Here is a 24,195-nt window from a genome sequence, read left to right as displayed (position 1 = left end):
GACACTCTACCTGCACCACCACTTTCAATGAATTATGGGCTGTTTTCCCAGGTCATTTTGTTCCATCGCACTCCTTTGTGCCCTGTCGTACACTGGGTAAGACCTACCCAGGTTGGTCCTACTGGAGTGTAACACCTTGCACTTGTCTGCATTAAATTCCATCTGCCATCTTTCAATCCAATCTTCCAGCTGGTCCAGATCCCACTGTAAGCCTTGATAGTCTTCCTTGCTGTTCACTACTCCTCCAATCTTGGAGTCCTCCGCAAAGTTGCTGATCCAGTTCACCACATTATCATCCAGATCATTGAAATTGATGACAAACAACAATGGAGCCAGTCCCAATCCCTGCAGTCCTCCACTAGACACAGGACTCCAGTCAGTGAAGCAACCATCTACTATCACTCTCTGGCTTCTCCCACAAAGACAATGTCTAATCTCAACTTGAATACCAAGCGACTCAACTTCCTTGGTCAACTTCGCATGTGGAACCTTGTCAAGTGCCTTCTGAAAATCCATGCAGACAACATCCACTGCCTTGCTTTCATCAAATTTCCTGGTAACTTCCTCAAAAATCTCTGTAAGATTGATTAGACATGACCTGTCACGCATGAAGCCATGCTTTATCGGTCTGTGTCTATCTAAAGACTCATATCCAGTCCCTTAGAATACCTTCCAATAACCTTCCCACTACTGATATCTGGTTTACCACTCTATAATTTCCTGGTTTATTTTTAGAGCCTTTGGTAAACAGCGGAACAACATTGGCTATCCTCTGATCTTTAGGCACCTCTCCTGTCACTAAGATGATTTAAGTATCTCTGCTAGGGCCCCGGCAATTTCTGCACTTTCCTCCTGAGTGTTCTGAGGGAACACCTTATCAGACCTTGGGGAATTATCCACCCTAATCTGTCTTAAGACAGCAAAGACCTCCTCCTCTGTAATCTGTGTAGGGTCCATGAAGTTGATGCCACCTTTCCTCACTTCCAGAGACTCCATGTCCTTCTCCTCTGTCTGGACAAATTATTGATTTCAGTTTTTCTGTGAGCATTCACAATACTAGCATTAGGTTTTTTTTTTACAACTCTAAGACTGTAAGTCTTTGTGCATATCTTGCGTGCAGCCCTTAAAGTAAACTACAGCCCATATCAAAAATCAATGTCATAATCTACCATAATACGAGCCTTGTAATTTAAGAGATTGGAGCTCTTTTGCTAAGGCTACAGAACTATTGCAATTCATTTTAATTCAGGAAATAATGGAGTTGAGAAGTTGAATTTCCTGCTCTATTCCATTTGGTTCAGCAACAAAAACTATTTTGACACATTTTAACAGATCAATACTGTACGCCAATTCATTTTAGCCAAAAAAGAAAAACAATTGAAAGGGAAGAAACAATCAGTAATGAAGGGCCCATTAAATTTTTAAAAAATTATCAGATATAGCATTTATAATAATATGCAGTGTCACACTGAGAACTAACATAGCGTGGTTAATTGATTTGAATTGCTACCTGCATAAAAGGTCATTCCAATTCTTTCACGTTAGGTTATAATGCAAATGATTGCTCTAAACAGTTCATGACATTCTTTGCAATACCACTATACTATCGGACATATTCTGTCATCAACAGATTTTGTCAAAGCAGAACTTGTGGCAATTCATGAATGACAGTTTACAGAAAATTGAACAGCAGCAGATATATCACTATCCATCACAACAGGAATGATTGCTGGCTGTGCAGATTATAGATGCTACAAAAGCTGAATGCCAAACAAATTATACAAAAGTTTCAGCCTTGCAATTGATTGACAGAAGCATGTTTCCTGAAAAACAAGAGGTAGTTTTGCTTTTTAACTACCTTTCTCTTTTCAATTTAGGTTCTTTCCCTTCTTATCTCTTCCTGTCTCTCTTGTAGAGGTTGCAGTTTGCCCAATGCCTAATGCCCGTTCCTCAATACAAGATTAAACTAGGCAGGCACATAGATGGGCAAGGAGGGAGAAGTGGAAGATATCAGTCGAATGAAGAGTAAAGATTTGGATAATTCTGTTGCAAATCGTATTGTAAATCTAAATCTCCAAGCAATGCAATCTCAAAACCATTTTATATACATACGCGAGAAAGATGCTGGAATTCCAAAGCTGAGTTCCTCCAGCATTATGTGTGTGTTGCATATTATGTACATGGTAGCTAAGGTCAAACTACTCAAACAGCTTAAATACTGTTAAGCTATGTGAGCATCCAAATGTCACCAGGACAACAATTACAAAAGAAGTCAGCATCCAGTTATCCTAATGAAAAACAGTGCAATTCAATGAAAATCTGGTGCAACAAACACCTATTTTTATGATCAGTCATGTCCACTATGCCTGTTAATATGAATCAACAAAACTGCACTACTGAATACCCCTGAATAATTTCATCTGAGGACAACAGAATAACCTTATTCCTGCTCAAGTCCAATATATTCTAATACGTGCTGTCAGAAGCAAGAATCTCAGGAGGCCGCTTAACCAGTGGTTAGGATCTCTTCTATACAAGGGCAAACCAACTAGTTCCACTTTACCACACTCTCACCAATGACAAAGGAACTCTGGTGTCTCAGATCACTAATCCTCAGCTTAACTAGTAAACCCTGCAAAGATCACTCAATTCAGTAATAGAACACTGGGATTTTAATAACTAGTGCGTTTCATAGATCTTCAGGCATGATTGCTTTCCCACAATATGCCTCTAGTTCAATACACAGATAATACAAACGACACAGGTACAAAATGCAAATGATGAAAGTAGCAAGATTCTGAGCATTGATAAACTTTAATAAAGATAGATCAGAGAATAGACATAATTATACCACAATCATAAGTAAATGATGGACTATCAAGTTTGTGCCACTGTCTGTCAGGATACTAATAGCAATCAGTAGCCACCTTAACTCCTTTCTCTTCTGACATCCATTCTTCCCCCAGCACCTAACTTACCCCATCAATCCTGCCAACCAAATTGATTTTAGTAGTATTAATGGTGTCAAGTTTGTAGAGGACTGAAAGACAATTCAAACACAATTACTTAAACTAAGTATTCAGAATGTCCAGCAGAAATGACACCGAGCACAAATCAACTAATTATACCACCTTACAGACCTAACCAGTCAATGGTTTCACTGCTTTTATGAAGTTATTTTATGTTGCTTCACTCAGAGTTGGCACCCTATCTATTGTGGTGTAAAATCAAACAAGTGGCTATCACTCCTGAAAACTTTTAAAGGAAATGCATTTTAAAAATCTGATCAGATTTGCTGCTGGATTGAACTAGCTCACGTTACTTTTTTGGTTGATGGAATGCAAGTTCTTGCCAACTTCAAAAGGCAAGAGGATTCTTAAAATAGGCATAAATATGGATACAATTTGTGCTTAAATATGAATTCCATTCAAAGCAGAAACTCTCGCCCCTTCTTTGTCAAAGTACTGAATGTGGTAATAGCTCATTTGCCAAAATTGATCTTGCTATTAGCCATCAAGGACAACTGACCAGAAATTGCTGCCAACATTTGGTTGTCATTATGGGGTGACTAAGTCCCCCTTGATCAATGAGAAGAGTTATCTGACTGAACAGCAGGACTTTATTCTGACTTAGAGGAATGTCGTAGAAATGACAATAAGGTAATATCTCATAAGTAAATCACACAAGCAGCAAAGCGCAGACCACAACATTACATCTGAAGAGTGGAGAACACAAGTGAAAACTCAATATCGCTCTGGCACATTCAGGCACATTTTTTGTAAACTTGGCAAGCTCATTTAAAAGCAGTTTTTCTCCTGAAAGTACAATACCTTGCAAGCCGCAGTGAGTACATCCTCCACGGTCTGATCTGCTTTAATGGCTATGATCGCTGCTTGGTTGTCAGGGAAGCAGACGCGAGCAGTACTCTCTGAAGGACAGTCCCAGGCTGACGCTGGAAAGTGGACACTCAAAGATCCATCAGGCTCGGGCTGAAATAATATCAATTAACTACAAGTTAATTGTTAAAGTGTGGTTAACCCCTAAAACATCTCCATGTTTGCTTTAAACTTATTTATTTTGGGTTTTTATAATTAAAAATTTTCTGAAAAATTAGATTCCTTTGGTGAATTTTACAACTAATTAATATGATATAAAGACAATTTTTTTTCTATATATATTCTGCAAGATTAAAATTGTAAAGGTTTGAATATGCAGTTTAGCAAGATATTTCCAGCAACCTACCAAGGACCCAATATGGCATCAAATGGAAAGCGATTCTAATTTGGAATTCACATATTACTTCAGTATCACCCTTTTTATCACATTCACATTTGCTTCCAACTGAAATTTCATTCATTGTCAATTGTTAAGTATTATTGATAAAGTTCCAAAAATTATTAGAAAATTAGAAAGTAGAAAACATGAGCAACACACAAAATGCTGGAGGAACTCAGCAGGCCAGGCAGCATCTCATATCGTCATACCTCGACTCTGTTTTATCCCCCCGGTTCAGTCTCTTCCTCCCTACATCCATTACACCTCTCCCGCTCTTGATCTTTTCAAGGGTTTCAAGTTCCCTGGCCTCATCACCTTATTTTTACTATATATATTCAGCCCCTCTATACCTCCATCCCCCACCAGGAAGGCCTTAAGGCTCTCTGTTTTTTTTCCAGACACCAGACCCCTCCACCACCACTCTCCTTTGTCTACTCCTTTGTCCTCACTCTCAATAATCTCTCTTTTGGCTCCTCCCACTTCCTTCAAACAAACGGAGTAGCCATGGGCACTCACACGAGTCCCAGCTATGCCTGCCTGTTTGTCAGCTTTGTGGAACAGTCCCGCACTTTTCCTACGCTATATTGACGACTGCATCGGCGCTGCTTCCTACATCCACTTTGCCTCCAACTTCCACTCTGCCCTCAAATTCACCTCCCTTTGCTTTCTCGATCTCACTGTCTCTATCTCCGGAAACAGCTTATCCACTGATGTCCGTTACAAACCCACAAACTCTCACAGCTACCTGGAATATACCTTATCCCACCCTACTACTTAAGAAAACACCATCCCCTTTTCTCAATTCCTCCGTCTCTGCCGCATCTGCTCTCAAGATGAGGCCTTTCATTCTAGAACGAAGGAGATCTCCTCCTTTTTCAAAGACTAGGGCTTCCCTTTCTCCACCATGAACACTGCCCTCAAATGAATCTCTTCCATTTCACACGTCTACTCTTACCCCATTCTCCCACCAAGAACAGGTTTCCTCGTGTTCACATCTAACACCCCACCAACCTACACGTTCAGCACATAATTCTCCAAAACTTCTGCCACCTCCAATGGGATCCCAACCCCACTTTCTCCCCCCCCCCCTTTCAGCGGTGATCGCTCCCTATACAACTCCCTTATCCATTTGTCCCTCTCCACTGATCTCCCTCCTGGCACTTGCAAGGAGAACAAGTGCTACACATGCCCCAACACCTCCTCCTTCACTACCATTCAGGGCCCCAAACAGTCTTTCCAGGTGAGGCCACACTTCAACTGTGAGTCTGTTGGGGTCATATACTGTGTTCTGTGGTCCCCGTGTGCTCTCATGTATGTAGGTGAGATCCAACGTAGATTGGGAGATTGCTTCACCGAGCATCTCCACTCCATCTGCCAGAAAAAGCGGGATCTACCAGTGACCACCGATTTTAATTCCACTTCCCATTCTCATTCTGATATATCCATCCACTGCCTTGATGAGGCCACACTTAGGCTAGAGGAACAACAGCTTATGTTCCATTTGGGTAGCCTCCAATCGATGGCATGAACATTAATTTCTCAAACTTCCGGTAATGCCCCCCACAAAGACCCCTGCTTCCCCATTTCCCATCCTCTTTACCCTCTCTCGGCTCACCTCCTTGTCAACCCATCGCCTCCCTCTGGTGCTCCTTCTTCCTTTTTCTTTCTTCCATGGCCCTCTGTCTCTTTCACCAATCAACTTCCCAGCTTTTTACTTCAGCCCTCCCCTCCAGGTTTCACCTATCACCTTGTATTTTTCTCTCTCTCTTACCTGCAACTTTTAAATCTACTCCCTAGCTTTTTACTCCAGTCCTACTGAAGGGTTTCGGCCCGAAATGTTGACTGTACTTTTTTCCATAGGTGGTGCCTGGCCTGCTGAGTTCCTCCAGCATTTTGTGTGTGTTGCAGAACTTCACATATACATTGACAACACTCTGCACTGTCTCTCTTGATCTGCTGTCACCTCCAAATAGTCGATGTGTCTTTGGGTGTGGAAACATACTCAGCAATACTGAGCACAGGAAAACATGGCTTTGGTTCTGAGGAGCTACCCAAGAGCATTGACGAGGGCAGGGGGGTAGACATTGTTTGCACTGACTTCAGTAAGGCCATTGTTAACAATCCACATGGTAGGATGGTCCTGAAGATTGGAACACATGGGATACAGCACAATCTACTAAACTGGCACGAGGTAGGAAGCAAAGGGTGTTGATGGAAGCTTCTTTTTCCAGTTTGGAGGCCTGAAAACCAGTGATGTGCTTTATTGTTTGTTACATAAATTCATGATTTGGATGAGAATGTAGGCAGCATGATTAAAAGTTTGCAAACTACAGAAAATTGGTGGTATAGTAGAGAGTGAAGATTAATTGGGAAAGTAAGCAAAGGAATGGTGAATGCAATTTAACTCAACTAAATGCAAAGTGATGCATTTTGGGAAGTTGAACCACAATGGGATACACAATAAATAGCAGGGCCCTGAAGAATGTTGTTGAACTGAGCCCTTGGTTTACAAGTATATCTGCAAGCAGGCAGAATGCATGCTTGTCGTCTTCAACTAAGGCACTGAGTCTTATTGGGACATCACGCTACAGCTGCTCATTAGGGTAACTTTGTTTTTCCACACAATGGTTTGCTGGTATCTGGAATGAACTATTAGGTGGGGAGGGGGCAAGGGGAATGGAGCCAGGAACAGTAACGGCATTTAATAAGCATCTGGACAGGTGCTTGGATTTATGCATCAATGTAACTGTTGTGATTTAATTCACAAGTAACTTATTCTAATACTTGTCAAAAGTATATCCCCTCTTGGAATCTGTGTTGCAGCTTGAAAACTTCTTTTGATGTACAAGATAAAAGGAGCCCTGGTTCTCTTATTAAACATGTATTTATCTTTACAGGACCTGACATCTGGTTATAAGAACCAAGACAAATTCAGTCAAGAAAAATAGTTTGGCACACACACAAACAAATGCATGAAGGCTTAAAATTCAGACTTCCATAAACTGAAAAGGTGTCTGATCAAATGCAAAAACCCCTCATTGTATAGACTTCAAAGACTTGCTCTACAATTAAAGGCAGAAGTGTGCCAGGGTTTATACATAGGTCACCTTTTATTCTCCCACTTCCAAAATATTACAGAAAGAAATCTTGCTGTGTATTAGTCCCTACTAAAAGAGAGCATAGAGGAGGGAATGATCTTGAGGACAGGTGTCCAGTTTTTGTGTGCTCATAACACATGATGGAAGCTGGTGAGAGGCCATGCACCACATGACTACAGTCCAAGCTGGAAGTCACCCTGTGTAGATGCCATAGCTTATTAAAATCAGAAATTACAAATAACCAGGCATTTTGTTGTGTGTAACTGAAATCTAAAAACCCTGTAGAAATTCACGAAGTGCACATATTGAGAATCCCTCTTCATCAAAAGAGTAGTTGTATGGCAGACTCGGGTCACGAGTTGCTCCCCTTTAAGAAAATGGAAGAGAGAATGCTACACCAGTCTACAGGTACAATGGAAAGGTAAGAGTCCTTAGACTTCCGCTCCTGACTATCTTGTTGGTGAATATAGAGTCTCTGGAAAATACAGCTGAAGACCTAGAGCAAGATTGCAAAACAAGAGGGACATCAGGAACTGTTGTGCATTTTGCTTCATGGCAACATGGCTATTCCCCCCCACTTTGGACACAGTGCTGCAGCTCGAGGGCTTCACCACTCTCCACAAAACAGGGTAGCTCAGTCTTTTAAGGCAGAGGAGTTGGACTGTGCTTCATGATTAACTCATCACGTTGCATGAACTTGGTTCTGTTCAGTTGTGCTCAACCAACCTGTAACATCCAGCGGAATGTTGTCCATTTTATCTGCCAAGAGAGTTTTCTGTAACCACCCTGGTAGCGGTGTACATTCCACCTCAGGTGGACATTGGAGGAACTGAGCAATGTTATCAGCAGGGTCAAAACTGCACACCCTCATGCCTTCTCTATCATTGCAGGAAATTTCAACCAGGCCAGCTTGACGATGTCTCTGAACAGCAACCCTCAACATATCACCTGTGGAACCAGTGGACCCAACACACTTGACCACTGCTACCAATGGGTGTTTCTCGGAATGGCAGGTGGTGACTAGTGGGGTGCCAAAGGGCTCAGTATTGGGACCACAGCTGTTTACCATTTACGTCAACGATTTGGATGAAGGCATAAAAAATAACATCAGCAAATTTGCTGATGATACTAAGCTGGGTGGCAGTGTGACATGTGATGAGGATGTTAGGAGAATTCAGGATGACTTGGATAGGCTGGGTGAGTGGGCAGATACTTGGCAGATGGCGTTTAATGTGAATAAGTGTAAGAACAGGAAGGCAGATTATTATCTGAACGGTGTAGAGTTGGGTAAGGGAGAAATACAAAGAGATCTTGGAGTCCTTGTTCATCAGTCACTGAAGGTGAATGAGCAAGTGCAGCAGGCAGTGAAGAAGGCTAATGGAATGTTGGCCTTTATTACAAAGGGAATTGAGTACAAGAGCAAGGAAATCCTCTTGCATTTGTACAGAGCCGTGGTGAGACCACACCTGGAGTATTGTGTACAGTTTTGGTCTCCAGGGTTAAGGAAGGACATCCTGGCTGTAGAGGGAGTGCAGCGTAGATTCACGAGGTTAATTCCTGGGATGTCCGGACTGTCTTACGCAGAGCAGTTAGAGAGACTGGGCTTGTACACGCTGGAATTTTGAGAGGGGATCTGATTGAAACATATAAGATTATTAAGGGATTGGACAAGATAGAGGCAGGAAATATGTTCCAGATGCTGGGAGAGTCCAGTACCAGAGGGCATGGTTTGAGAATAAGGGGTAGGTCATTTAGGACAGAATTAAGGTAAAACTTCTTCTCCCAGAGAGTTGTGGGGGTCTGGAATGCACTGCCTCGGAAGGTAGTGGAGGCCAATTCTCTGGATGCTTTCAAGAAGGAGCTAGATAGGTATCTTATGGATAGGGGAATCAAGGGATATGGGGACAAGGCAGGAACCGGGTATTCATAGTAATTGATCAGCCATGATCTCAAAATGGCGGTGCAGGCTCGAAGGGCCGAATGGTCTACTTCTGCACCTATTGTCTATTGTTATATCACCATCAAGAATGTGTACCATGCCATCCCATGCCCACTCTTTGGAAAGTCCAATCACCTGGCTGTACTTCTACTCCCAGCATATAGACAGAGATTAAAGAGCAGTGGTGAGCATACTGGACCCAAACCAAAAGCCATGGATGAACCAGGAGATTCATAGTATTGATGGCTATAACTGTGGCATTCAAAAATGGTGTTCCACAAGAAGTCCAGGCACAACCTACAGAAGACAATTTTAAAGGCAAAAAACAATTCTAAACAATATTAGAGAGGGAATCAGATGTATGTCTACTCTGGTAGGGTTTGCAGGCAATTACTTCCTAAAAAGCAAAATTTAACATCATGAATGGCTGTGACACTTCACTCACAGATGAGCTCAATGCCTTTTATGCATGCTGTGTGACTGAGAATACAATTAGACCTGTGCAAATCCTTGTAGCATCTTGTGACCCTGTGACCTCTGTCTCGGAGGCTGATGGCAAAATATCTTTCAAGAAGGTGAACCCTCATACAGCATCAGGCCCTGATGCTGTACCTGGTAGAGCTCTGAAAACCCATGCCAACCAACTGTCTGGAGTGTTCAAAGACATCTTCAATTTCTCACTGCTGCAGCTGGAGGTTACCACCTACTTCAAAAGGATAACTACCATACCAGTGCCCAACAAGAGCAGAGTGAGCTCCCTCAATGTCTATCGCCTAGCTTGCACATCTACTGTGATGAAATTATTTGAGAGGTTGACCATAGCTACAAACAACTCCTGCCTAAGCAAGGACCTGGACCCACTGCAATTTGCCTATCGCCACAGCGGATGCAATCTCACTGGCTCTCCACTCGCCTTGGGTGATCTGGACAATAGCAATACCTACATCAGGTTGCTGTGCACTGATTGCTGCTCAGTATTCAACACAGTGACACTTCCGTTCTAATCAATAAGCTCCAAATCCCAGGCCTCTGTACCTCCCTCTGCAACCGGATCCTTGCCTTCTCATTGGGAGAGATCGGAAAAAACATCTCCACTTCCCTGACAATCAACACCACCAAACCTCAAGGAGTGCAATGTGTTGCATTTTCGAAAGTCAAATCAAGACAGGACTTTCACAGTGAACAGGGCCCTTGGGAGTGTTGTAGAGCAGAGGGACCTTCAAGTTCAGGTACATGGTTCTGCAAAAGTGGAGCCACAGGGAGACAGTGTGATTAAGGTGGATTTTGAACACTGGCCTTCATCAGTCAGAACAATGAATATGAAAGTCGGGAGTTCATGGTACAGTTGTACAAGATGCTGGTGAGGCAGACTTGGGAGTATTGTGCTTAGTTTCTAGTCATCCTGTTATCAGAAAGGTACCATTAAGCTGGACAAGAGTGCTAAAATGATTTAAAGGATGTTATCAGAACCTGAGTGATCGTGTTTTAGGGTGGCATTGGACTTTATTCCTTGAAGTATAGGAGACTGAGAGGTGATCTGAAAGAGGTGTATAAAATCATGATGGGATAAATCGGATGAATGCACTCAGTCCTTCTCCCCAGGTTAGGAAAACAAGAACAACAGAGCATAGGTTAAGCTGAGATGGGAAAGATTTAATAGGAATTTACATGGCAACTCATTCTTTACACAAAGAATGGAATGAACTGCCAGAAGAAGTGATTGAGTCAGGTACAGTAACAGTGAATTGAATTGACTTTATTACATAAATCCTTCATATACATGAGTAAAAATCTTTATGTTACATCTCCATCTAAATGTGCAATTTATAGTAATTTATAATAAATAGTAGGTACAACAGGATAGTCAATATAACATAGAAATACAGTTGCATCAGCATGAATTAATCAGCCTGATGGCCTGGTGGAGGAAGCAGTCCCGGAGCCCATTGGTCCTGGTTTTTATGCTGCGGTACCGTTTCCCAGATGGTAGCAACTGGAACAGTTTGTGGTTGGGGCAACTCGGGTCCCCAATGATCTTTGTAAGTGTCTTTGTAAGTGTCCTGAATAGTGGGAAGTTGGAGAGGTACATGTGTAGGAGAGATTTAGAAAGCCGTGGGTTAACTGTGGGCAGATGGGACTGAACTAGATGGACATTTTGGGTGTATGGAGCAGATGAGCCAAGGCGCTTGTTTGCATGTTGTATGACTCCATGACTCCGTTACAAGTTGGGAGCTTTGACAGGTGGGGTCACTGTGAAGGACCCAGCTGTTCACGATCTATCTCAATGATTACAGGCTTGAGGTAATTCAAGAGGTTGAAATGTAATTTTTCCAACTGCCGATTTTGCAAAACAGTTTGGCAGTGTCGGTCACCTTTGCCACTCACCATGGTTGAGGCTGATCCCACACCTCAGCACCACATTCCTGCACCAACACCTTCATCGTTATATTCTACCAACAGCAAATCTTCTTGTATTAAATGTACAATTTTTGGTCTCCCTAAATGCTTGTTATATTTCCATCTTAAATTTCAGTGACGTGTTTACAAGGACACCATGACCCTCAGTCCCTCACCATTTAAAATACATGTTGCCTTCACCTTTTACCAAAGTGAATGACCAAGCTGCCCATTTCATTTGATCCATATCAATCCCACAAAGCCTCTTTGCTTCCTCCTCACAGCACATATTGTCATCCAGCCTTATATAATCAAAAGTTCCAGTTATATTACACTTGGCCTGCTTGTCCATATGCAAGCAGCTTGGTAGGGTCATGGCGCAGTACTAAAATAATCAGACCAGTAATCCAGAAGAAGGCCCATTAAAACTAAAATTGAGTTAACAGACTAGAACAGGCATGGGCAAACTATGGCCCACGGGCCATATGCGGCCCGTTAAGCTTTTTAATCCAGCCCGCAGAACTTGATGAAATTATATTAATAAACCTTGTTAACGTTTTTCCCCCGCAATTCTGCTGTTTTCCCAACAGATGACGCACTCTATATACATTGACCTTTGTTGAGGTGCAGCGTATTACTCCACATTTGCGCTTTACTCTTTGTTTGGCTCGACCTATTTGTGTGAACAGGCGTTCAGCGTCATGAACATCAACAAAGCCAGCCACAGATCCAAGTTAACTGACCAACACCTCAGATCCATCCTGAGAATCGCCACAACTTTGATGCACTGGCTAAAAAGGGAGACCAACAACACTGTTCCCACTGAAATTAAAAATAAGTTTCTTCGTTGTGTTATGTAAAAAATGCATTTGAAAATATTTTTTTCAATAAGCCTTACATGTTACATGTCATTTCTGTTAAGTGATGGACATGAGTAGTGCGCAGGTGCACGTACGTTCTCAAAATAAAAAATGCGCTCCAGATCAAATAACGCGCTCCGCATACTGGCGCGCTATCACTGTTCTGTCTTTGTGCTGGTCGTTGTTGAGTTTTGGCACAGGGGTCAATTGAATAAGAAGGAGCAGGACAAGTAGACCTGCATCTCCTACCGTTTTTGAAATAAAGACAGGCAGGAGGAGAGTGATGATGATAATATCTTGAAGGATAACAGAATTTTCAGTGCTTTAAAATAATAACTATTACTATTAAAAAAAAGCTGTATTTTCTTCATTTAATTTTCAGTGTTTTAAAAGTCATTTCAATAAATAGCTAAATACCATGGGACTTCAAAGACAGATATTTTGTTGTAGTGCATTTGTTCATTTTCAATTGAAATTAAAGCACATGTTTTCGACATATCCCATGATATTTTATTTTCTCTTATGAGGTGTATTACCAAAACACTCCATCCATCTGCTCCTGGTCCGGCCCCCCTGTCAAATTTTAGAACCCTTTGTGGCCCACAAGTCAAAAAGTTTGCCCACCACGGACTAGAATGTGGAATTTAAGAAAAATCATGACAAACTACTGGACTGTTGTAAAATCCCATCTAGCTCAATCATAGAACATAGAAATCTACAGCACATTACAGGCCGTTCGGCCCACAATGTTGTGCTGACCACGTAACCTGCTCTAGAAACTGTCTAGAATTTCCCTAGTGCATAGCCCTCTATTTTTCTAAGCTCCATGTATCTATCAAAGAGGCTCTTAAAAGACCCTATTGAATCTGCTACCACCACCACCGCCGGCAGTGCATTCCACACACCCACCACTCTTTGTGTGAGAAACTTACCCCTGACATCCCCTTGGTACCTATTTCCAAGCACCTTAAAACTATGACCCCTCTTGTTAGCCATTTCAGCCCTGGAAAAAGGTCTCTGGCTATCCACGCGATCAATGCCCCTGTTCTTCAATGAAAGAAATCGGCAATCCTTGTTGATCTGACCCATGTACGATTCCAGCAACCTGCCTCCTCAAAGGCAATCAGGAATGGTTAGCAGTGCCAACATCCCGTCAACAAGCCACAGTGATGTAACAGTTAATGCAAATGTGTGTGGGTTTCCCCCAGATACTCCAGGTTCCTTCCACAAGCCAAAGACACAGTTTTTGGTCAGTTATATGGTGATCGTAAATTGCCCTGTGGTTAGGTTAGGGTTAAATCGGGGTTGTCAGGGTTTGCTGAGGGTCACTACTCGAAGGGCAGGAAGGGCTAACTCCACACTGTGTCACTAAATGAATAAGCAAATCACAACCAATACAATGATGGTCATGGAATTCACCCAGAAACTGACCAAGTGCTACCTTGTGAGATTTACTCTGTGAAGCATTACAATTTCAACTTTCGATGAGGTGCAGTACACTGTAACTCAAATGACAAAATTTCACAGTTTACTTATTGTAATTTCTGTGCTTGGATGAGTAGATGTATAATTGCTAGCTTCCATGCCTTACAAAATAACTATGTTTTCATCAGTTTAGATACCATATGCTTGCTTATCCAGAAATGAAATGATAAGCAGTCCAACAGTTCAGAGACAGATGAAGGATTTAAATCAGTGGTGCAGGCAAGTGGGTTAAAGAAAAAGACTGTTGCTTCTCTGTGCAGGGCATTGTCAAGAGGCAGCATGCAGGAGTGAAACAACCAGGGACCAAACATCCTGTAGAAACAGCAGACCAAATGAATGTCAGAGAATGGAGAGACAGGTGAGGAGATACACTGAAAGCCACTGCCAACGATTCTCTGTTGTACCAGAGCAGTTAGAAATGTAATCAGGTCAGTGCATTTGCTCCAATATGAACAATGGGGGAGAGGGACCTAGGTTAACATGGTCAACTACTTCAAAAGGCTACAAGGTTGCATTAGATTTGTGATTGTCATTATTTCTTCAAAGCAGGTAACTGGAATACAATGAACAAAGTTCATCACCTGAAAAGTTGACTGTTTCTTTATCCACAGATACTGTCTAATCTGCTGAACATTTCCAGCAACTGCTGTTTTATATAACAACCATAACCTCACTGTTTTAGCTAAAAACAATCATTTTGTTCCAGGAATATTGAGTTACTCATAATGATCACAACAGGTGATAAATACACAGTGCAGCCATTATAAAAGTTTAAAAAGTCTATTAAACAAATCACTTGCTAAATTCTTAGTATATACAAGTAAATGCAACTCTTAAGGTATTACTCAATTATTTATGTTCCAAATCGTAAGACATACCTGCATAATTGATGGTCGCTTTTCCTTCCCTTTTCTTCCCAGATCATCCAATCCCTTTAACGAAGAAAATATACCCTTTTTACTTCTTATTCGCTGAGACAGGGACAGTGTTCTTTTCCTGAGTGTCGCTTCATCTCTGGAACAATTCTTCAAAAAGAAAAGAGACAATAAGAAAATGTGCAGATGCTGGAGATCATTCCATAGATGCTGCCTGGCCAGCTGAGTTCCTCCAGCACTTTGAGTGTGAGACAATACAATACAATATTTCACTTTCAATATCACTACAGAATAACTTGCTTCTTTCATACTGCAATGAACCCAGTCAGAATGCTTGCCATGGTATATCAGCAAAATTTGCTGAAGTCTCTGGTGATACACAAAATAAACCTCTTCAAACTCCTCATAAAATCTAGCTGCTGGCATGCCTTTTTCATAAGAGCAGAGTGAGCAGATTGTTGGTGAAAAGCACAGTTTACTAGCAGATCTGTTCCACATAAAACATTATACGTTCAATTCTACAATGTTATTCCATGATTACGGCAAGGATAGTACTAAACAAGCAAACAGCTGGCTGTGGAAATATCAACTGAACAAGATTTTAAACGACGCTTACCAGAGCATGAAATGAAGAGACAGAGAAGATGCCCAGCCTGCTTAGTGCCAGCTTGGAAGGCCGGCTGGCTGCTGCAAGGAGACTCTTGGGATTAGGCAGTTCACCTCCCTGTAGGCTGGCCAGGTAACAGCGCATCCGAAACAGATCCACATTAAACTTCTCCAGGTTCTGCTCCCACTGCTGGATCTGATTTTAAAGCATTCAATGGATTAGTTATCACATGTTTCAATTCACAGAACAATTTATTTATTTGCATTTACAGTGGGTTCCGGTCAATTGGGACACATCAGGACCAGTACATTTTGACTTAATTAAGTATCTGCCCAATTAGCCGAAGTTTCGTGGAAATAGTTAGAAGATATAAAAAAGACAAACTACCATTTAACTGAGTAACACATTATATATTTAAGTGAAATACAGAACAAATATGAACACTATCAATAATACGACAGTACCATAAAACTCTGGTCCAGTGCCTAAATACTGTCAATGGAGGAATTCACTCAGTAGAACGGTACGCTGTCACATTCTTTTGATCAACCGTAAATGGGAATATCAGCACAGACACCTACTGTAGGATAATTGATTGCCTTCATACAATGCTATCAATGATTATTTCCCCCAAATCTTCATTTTCATTGTAACATTCAAGAACATTGTCAATACCTTCAAATTCTTTGTAGTTCCTAACTTGTTGGAAGTAGTGAAATGGTTTCATTTTCATTCCAGGCCGTTTCTAGCATCTCCAAGTCTGAATGCTTGAAACCACAGTGTGAAAAAGTTCCGAATTCTCTTACTGTTTATTTCTTGCAAACTATCAGTGACAGACATTGCTTTTTGAGCAAAAACACATGCAACTGATGCTATTTAAAAACTGTTTGCTCTGAACACGATGCAGTGTCTAACAGCACACAAGTGACAATAGATAGAAACCGTTCAGCAACAGTCTCCTGCCCCAATTAAGCAGCACAGTGTCCCAAAAAACCAAAGGAATCCTGGCTAGTTTTTAATATTAGTTTTTTTTAAGAGTTGTCACAAATAAGTAACTGCAGTCATGAACAAGTGTCTCAGCCCAAAACGTTGACTGTTTATTCATCTCCATGGAGGATAATAAACCTGACTTGCTGAGTTTCTCCAGAATTTTGTGTGTGCTGCTCAGGTTCACGGATGGCCCAATTAACTGGAATCCACTCTGCTTGTCAAAATAATTCCTTCACTGAAATGAATTTGCAAAACTTGGTCAAACTCAGAGATTCCAAAATATTTTCAGCAACTCCTAAAATCCTTTCTTTGTAGCAATCAAACTATCAGATGTCAACACAACTTTAATGGCTAGTAAACATGTCTTGGATCTACTAAATAACCCTGATCATCAGTTGCTTACCAAAATGCATGTTTGACAAATGGTAATAATATAACTATTAATGCAAGCCTGCTTTGCACTGGTAAAGATGGTCATCCAATCCAAATATTCAGTCCCTCCCCCATTGGTGCACCAAACTACAAAATGCTATTGATTAACTGCATAGCAGCATCTTGCCAAGGCTTCTGCAACAGTACTTCCAATGAAGTAGACAACTAGAAAATTACAAAATTACAACAAGACACATACAAAATGCAGGAGGAACTCGGCAGGCCAGGCAATACCTAAATGCTGCCTGGTCTGCTCAGTTCCTCCAGTGTTTTGTGTGTGTTGCCCAGGTTTCCAGCATCTGCCAACTTTCTCTTGATTGGAGCTCAGAAATTATGTCTAACATCGTTGGTGGCGTAAAGTGATGCATTTGAATTCATTATTCCTGCCAAAATAAAACGAGCAGGGCTTTAATGAAACATTTTCTTTGTCCTAAATTGCTCCTAGGTCATGCAGTTCTGCTGCTGTTAAGAACAGTAAGGTATGACAAACTTCTTCTATCAATTCCCAACAAGTCACAAACTGCCTTTTGCCCAACAGCTACACCTGCAGTACAGTCCCCATGAAGCAGGTAAAATGACACAATAAGTGATTGAACTGAGAGGTATTTTTTGGATGCTGCTGTTGTCATGGAGACTGCTGACTGGAAAACTAGAAGAGCTTTCTGCTCTTCAGCTATTATAGAATCATTGTTCAACACTACCTGCGGCCTAGGGCCTTACCAATCTCTTCACCCTAAATACAGGAACAATTCCTTCTTCAGCACCACTTTTTAAAGTGCTCCCAAGATAAAATCACTCATTTGGTTGGTAGACTCAAGCAATCAACCAATGATGAGCTCAGAGTTGTAGAAAGAATAGAGGAAGAAGTCATTTCTAGAACTGTTTTCACACAATTGTTGTGACATCGAGCATCTGGTTCCAATGATAATTGAGACAGGAACCATGTGATTTCCCCCAAAAACCATCCCTGATAAGGGTGACCAATGGGAAATCATTACCAGCTTTATGCTGAAATTCACTCACATCTATCGTAATATCCCACCTGCAAAGTTTGCACTCAATATCAAGCCTCTTGCAATCATAAATGCCAACCACAAAATATTTCAATTTCTATCTACAATGGATGATATATTTTAAAAAGGAATATGCTGCAAGAAAGAATAAACAGAAAATTTATCTTGAAAAGCAAAAGAGGTCTGTAGCTATATAAGCCAATGCACCTCTAAACAGTATACTTCCTTTTTTTGTCTCTATACAACAGATCTAGACAATTCAGTCAGATTCTTGCATCCAAATATGCAATAGTTTATAAAAATAAAGCAAAACAACTTTACATTAAAAACAGAAAAAAGTTGTAACTTTAGAGATTATTTCAATGTCTGCCTTATAATTAAGCAATAACCAAAATTATAAATTTACTACAATCGCCAAGAAATGAAAACCTGTTGCTGTCTGGTATCAAATCCTTTTAAAATGGCAATGTATTGCATTTTGTTGAACAATTAATTAGGGAATATGTGGATTACTGGAAAGACAAACATTAGTTGCTCAACTGCCTATAAATGAAGTAGTTGATCGATCATTTCTGTGTGCAGTAAAGAGCCAGTCATATTGCTACAGGCCTACAGTTACTTACAAAGTAAGCTGTGTGCAGCCAAATCAGGCATGAATTAACCAAGTAAAGCTTTTAAGCAAATAGCAGTTTCATAATATTTATTTTGATATTTAAAATTTAAATTAAATTCCTCGGATGCAATGCTGGGGTTTCAACTCGTATCTCTGGCTCATTAATCCATGGATAAGGCACAAAATTGTAAAGGATAAACCAGTCAATGGTTTACTGAATGTCAGATTTCAAGGCTTAAAGTGCAAAGGTTTTGTATTTAGCATCAATTTACAAAAAGCACAGAGCTTTTATTTCACACTGGAGATATCAATGGAATTAATATTCCACTTCGTGTATCACTGGTTTAAAACCAGGAGACAAATGAGTTCCCAAAAATGCATTCATTCACTGCCAACTGCTGCAGATTACTTATTCTCAACTGAACCAGTAGATGGAGCTGCCCAATGATCAATATTTAGTCTCTATTTCTAGATAGTCTCTAACGACCACCTGCACACTGAATTTTCAACAACGATACCTGGCATATGTGACAGGGTATCAAGGGCATTATTGACTACACAAAGAAAAACTGTGCCTCTCCCCGACATTCTGAAAAACACCGAGCAGCCACTAACAGACGTGAGAAGGACTCTACGGAGAGTCACACCTGGACCAAACAACACACCAGGCCGAGTACTCAGGGAGTGTGCACACCAGCTCACTGACATCTTCAACACTTCACTTGTCCAGGCTGCTGTCCCTACATGTCAAATCAGCTACCATTATCTCTGTACCAATGAACTCTACACCTTCAAAACTAAATTATACCACCTGACAGAGATGGTGCAGACACATATCAAAAAGTCCATTCCTGCCACACTGGACATGCACTAATGTGCTTACCAACAGAACCACTCTACAACAAATGTCATCTGCCATTCACCCAGTCCAGACATACCAACAAAACAAAGGCACTTATGTCAGAATTCTGTTTCCAGATTTCAGTTCGGCTTTGACCTTTGTCCCACAGATGCTGCTGAACAAACTCCTATTCTTCAGTCTAAATAACTGGTTGTTGGACTTTGTAACCAACAGATCTCAGACACTCAGGCTGCACAATCACTCCTCCCTCTCTACCATCCTCAACATGGATGCCCCCAGGGCTGTGTGCTGAGCCCATTATTGTAGACTTTGTTCATGTATGACTGCATGCCCAAATAGCCCAGTTATCACTTTGTCAAGTTTGTTGCAGACATGACACTGGAGTGGGGCTCATCACCAACAACGATGAGACCACTTACAGAGAGGAGGTAGAAAAGCTCAAGGCTGACTGCCAGGCAAATAACCTCTTCCTCAATGTCAACATGACAAAGGAGACTGTTACCGATTTTAGGGGTAATTGCACCACTCACAGCCTTCTTACATTGCCAGTACGTCAGTGGACACTGTGAGCAGTTTCAGACTCCTGCGAGTACACATCTCATCCAACCATTCATGGTCCCATAATTGGGAAAGCTCACCAAAGCCTCAACTTTCTGAGGAGGCTGAAGAGAGATGGATTATGTACATACATGCTCAAGTCCTTTTACAAATGTTCAGTAGAGAGCATCTTAACAGGAAGAATCCATAACAAGGAGTCAAAACTCAAAACTGTCCAACACGTCACCAGCACCAGCCTACCCACCATAAAGGACATATGATACTGTACAAAAGTCTGAGGTGCATGTATACAGCTAGGGTGCTTAAAACTTCCGCACAGGACCGGACTTGATAATGTGGAGCAGAGAGCAAGTTTGTAAACCTGGCGGGAGCAAAGGATGTTGGGAATCGCGAGGGTGGAATGCTGAGGGAGGGGTGTGGGACAGGTGGCAGAACAGGAGTACTGGGGCAGGGGGAGGGGAGACGAGGGTGGGGGCAAGGTGTGGACACACCCAACCTGAGAGACCAGGTAAGGTCATTTGATTCCGAACGGTTGGTTTATTGATCGTTACAGAATGTCTCTCTGGTGCTTCCCACTCCCTCCCCCTTTTCCCAACGATGATTCCCCTCTCCCTTCCTCCTTCCCACTCTCAGTCCACGATAGAGACCCATATTTAAATCAGGATTATCACTCACGTCATAAAATTTGGTTTTCTCTGTGGCAGCAATGCAGTGCAATACATAAAATTACCACAGTACTGTGCAAAAGTCTCAGGCATGCCAGTTATATATATGTGGCTGCGACATTTGCACAGAACTGTACAGTGCTTAGAAAAAGTATTCATTCATCCTCCTCAGAAGTTTGCATGTTTTATTGTTTTACAACATTGAATCACAGTGGATTTAATTTGGCTTTTTTGACATTGATCAACAGAAAAAGACTTTCGTGTCAAAGTGAAAACAGATCTCTAAAAGTGATCTAAATAATTACAAATATAAAACACAAAATAATTGGTTGCATAAGTATTCACCCCCTTTAAATTGACACACCAAATCACCATTGTTACAGCCAATTGGTTTTAGAAGTCACATATTAGTTAAATGGAGGTCACCTGTGTGCAGTCAAGGTGTTTCAATTATTGTAGTAAAAATACACCTGTAACTGGAAGGTTCAACTGCTGGTGAGTCAGTATCCTGGCAAAAACTACACCACGAAGACAAATGAACACTCCAAGCAACTCAGTGAAAAGGTTACTGAAAAGCACAGGTCAGGAGGTCAATCCAGGGAAATTTCCAAGTCACTGAATATCTGTCAGAGTGCAGTCAAGTCAATCATCAAGAAATGGAAAGAATATGGCACAACTGTAAATCTGCTTAGAGCAGGCCGTTCTCAAAAACTGAGTGACCGTGCAAAGAGGGGGCGAGTAACCGAGGCCACCCAAGAGCCCCATGACTACTGTGGAGGAATGAGAAGCTTCAGTGGCTGAGATGGGAGAGACTGCACATATAAAAACTGGGTGCTTCACCAGTCACAGCTTTATGGGAGGGTGGCAAAGAGAAAGCCACTGTTGAAGAAAGCTCACATGAAATCTCAGCTAGAGTTTGCCAGAAGGCATGTGGGAGACTCTGAAGTCAGCTAGAAGGTTCTATGGTCTGATAAAACCAAAATTGAGCTTTTTGGCTATCAGACTAAACACTATGTAAGCCAAACACTGCACATCATCGGAAAAAAAACACCACCCCTTACCATGAAGCATGGCATTGGCTGCATCATGCTGTGGGATGCTTCACTGCAGAAGGCCTTGGAAGGCTTGAGAAGGTAAAGGGTAAAATGAATGGAGTAAAATACAGGGAACCCCTAGAGGAAAACCTAATGCAGTCTGCACGAGAAATGCCACTTGGGAGAAGATGTGTCTTCCAGCAAGAAACTGACCCCAAGTATAAAGCAAAAGCTACACAGGACTGACTTAAAAACAACAAAGTTAATGTCATGGAGTGGCCAAGTCAGAGCCCAGACTTCAATCTAATTGAGAATTGGTGGCTGGACTTGAAAGGGCTGTTCACTCATGATCCCCATGCAATCTGACAGAGCTTGAGCAGTTTTGTAAAGATGAATGGGGAAAATTGCAGTGTCCGGATGTGCAAAGCTGATAGAGACCTAGCCACACAAACTCAAGGCTGTAAGTGCTGCCAAAGGGGCATCTTACTAAATATTGACTTAAAAGGGGTGAATACTTGTGCAATCAATTATTGTGTTTTATATTTGTAATTATTTAGATCATTAGATCACTTTGTTTTCAATTTGACACAAGAGTCTTTTTCAGTTGATCAGTGTCAAAAATGCCAAATTCAATCCACTGTGATTCAATGTTGTGAAACAATAAAACTTCTATAGGCACTGTATATACAGTAATGTGCCAGAAAATGGCTGGGAACATCATGAAGGATCTCACCCACCCTGCTCATAGACCATTTATGCCATTCCCATCAGGCAGGAGGCAATGTGGGATCCATGCCAGGATCCCAAGGGGAACAGAATATAAAAGCAAGGAGATAATGCTGAGCCTTATATAAGACACTAGTCGGATTGCACTTGGAGTATGCCAACAGTTTTGGGACCCATATGTCAGAAAGAATGTGTTGTTTTTGAAGAGAGTGCAGAGCAGGTTCACCAGAATTATTCCAGGAATGAAGGGGTTAACATACAAACAGCTTTTGGCATCTTTGGACCTGTACTCGCTGCAAGTTAGAAGAATGCGGGGGATCACATTGAAACCTACCGAATGCTAAAAGGACTCGATAGGGTGGATGTCGAGAGGATGTTTCTTATGGTGGGGGTATCCATAATTAGAGGGCACAGCCTCAAAATTGAGGGGCGACCTTTTAGAACAGAGGTAAAAATAAATTGTTTTTAGCCAGAGAGTGGTGAATCTGTGGAATGCTCTGCCACAAACAGCAGTGGAGGCCATGTCCATGGGTATATTTAAGGTAGAAGTTGACAGCTTCCTGATTGGTCAGGGCATCAAAGGATATGGTGAGAAGGGGGTTGAGTGGGATCCAGGATCAGCCATGGTGGATTAGCAGCACAGACTTGATGGGCAGAATGGCCTAATTCTGCTCCTGTGTCTTACGGTCTTACGGATGTTAAACAATCCTAAATCATAAGCTCCAATAATAACCAAATGATATAGTGACTTTGATTTGAAATGTATTTATCCCATTTCCAGAACATAATATTTCTTCATCTGGAGATGTAATTTGCTCTTTCCAGATTCAGATGCGAATTACTGCTTCATACAACAGATAAAGAAACATCGATCAAGCAAAATGTCGTGAGTAACTCTCGGGAAATATTTTGAAAGGTAGAGTATATAATGTGATGTTATGTTCTTTTTTTTAAATAAAAATTTGTAGTTTTGCTTTAAACTTTATTTCCCAACATTTCTGAAATTAGCATGCTTCATCTGCATGTATTTAGCCATGTTGCCATAGTTTTGGATTCTTTAAATGACATACCATTTACATGCCTCTTTCGGTCCTCAACACAGAGAATGAAAGCAGCCCTGACTGTGTTCGTACATGCAAAATTCATATTTTATAAAAAGTCACTTTGGAGTTCAAATCAAACTGTACAAAGTTTTAAAATATGTTCTGCCACAGTAGTAACTGTACACAGAGAAGCATTTAAATAGATTTCATTGCATCCTGCATCCCTCTAGTCTCTGTCATGGGGGAGATCTAATCTGAATGCAAGTCTTTTTAGCAGCACATTGGCAGACTTGCTAATCACATCTAAAGCAATTAAGTTTCTTTTTTTTTTAAATGTCAAGATGCTAGAAGCTTTAATTCAAACTGATCATCATATGGAGGGTTGCTGAAATGCAAATGCAGAGCAGCTCTGCCTACCCCTATACCAGCTCCACAGTAGCTTGATGTTGGGAGGCCTGCACAACAAGAAACATCAAGTGGGATACTTTAAAAGTTCCTGTAACATCTGAAAACTCTCTGGAACCAATTTCAGATGTTAGACCAGGACAGGCACTTTTTAGGGCAGTTCCAGTCTACAGGCTCCACTAACGAGCTTTATATTCCTTTATATTTTTGATTAATTGAGAAGTTGAAAGATTTTAGAGGTATCTTCCACCACCTCGCCACACGCCCTCCCCAAACTAGTAACTATCTCTTCAGGGAAACAACAGCGTCACCATGCAA

The 24,195-nt window shown here is 41.3% G+C and overlaps 1 protein-coding gene across 7 annotated transcripts in view; it reads right to left on the bottom strand.

Annotated features, from left to right (window-relative positions):
* Window positions 1-24,195, bottom strand: part of LOC132402935 (rho guanine nucleotide exchange factor TIAM2) — a 263,572-nt gene that overhangs the window by 77,601 nt on the left and 161,776 nt on the right. For all 7 annotated transcript variants that reach the window (XM_059986063.1, XM_059986060.1, XM_059986061.1 and 4 more), the window contains 3 exons: window positions 15,546-15,731; window positions 14,933-15,079; window positions 3,831-3,989 (listed from right to left, as the gene is read on the bottom strand). In XM_059986063.1, the coding sequence (XP_059842046.1) occupies window positions 3,831-3,989; window positions 14,933-15,079; window positions 15,546-15,731 (492 nt within the window). The remainder of the gene's footprint in view (window positions 1-3,830; window positions 3,990-14,932; window positions 15,080-15,545; window positions 15,732-24,195) is intronic.

Source organism: Hypanus sabinus, chromosome 12, assembly GCF_030144855.1.
Source record: "Hypanus sabinus isolate sHypSab1 chromosome 12, sHypSab1.hap1, whole genome shotgun sequence".
Lineage (NCBI taxonomy): Eukaryota > Metazoa > Chordata > Chondrichthyes > Myliobatiformes > Dasyatidae > Hypanus > Hypanus sabinus.
Note: the sequence above shows the minus strand (reverse complement) of the source record. Positions and strands in the feature narration are given on the sequence as shown.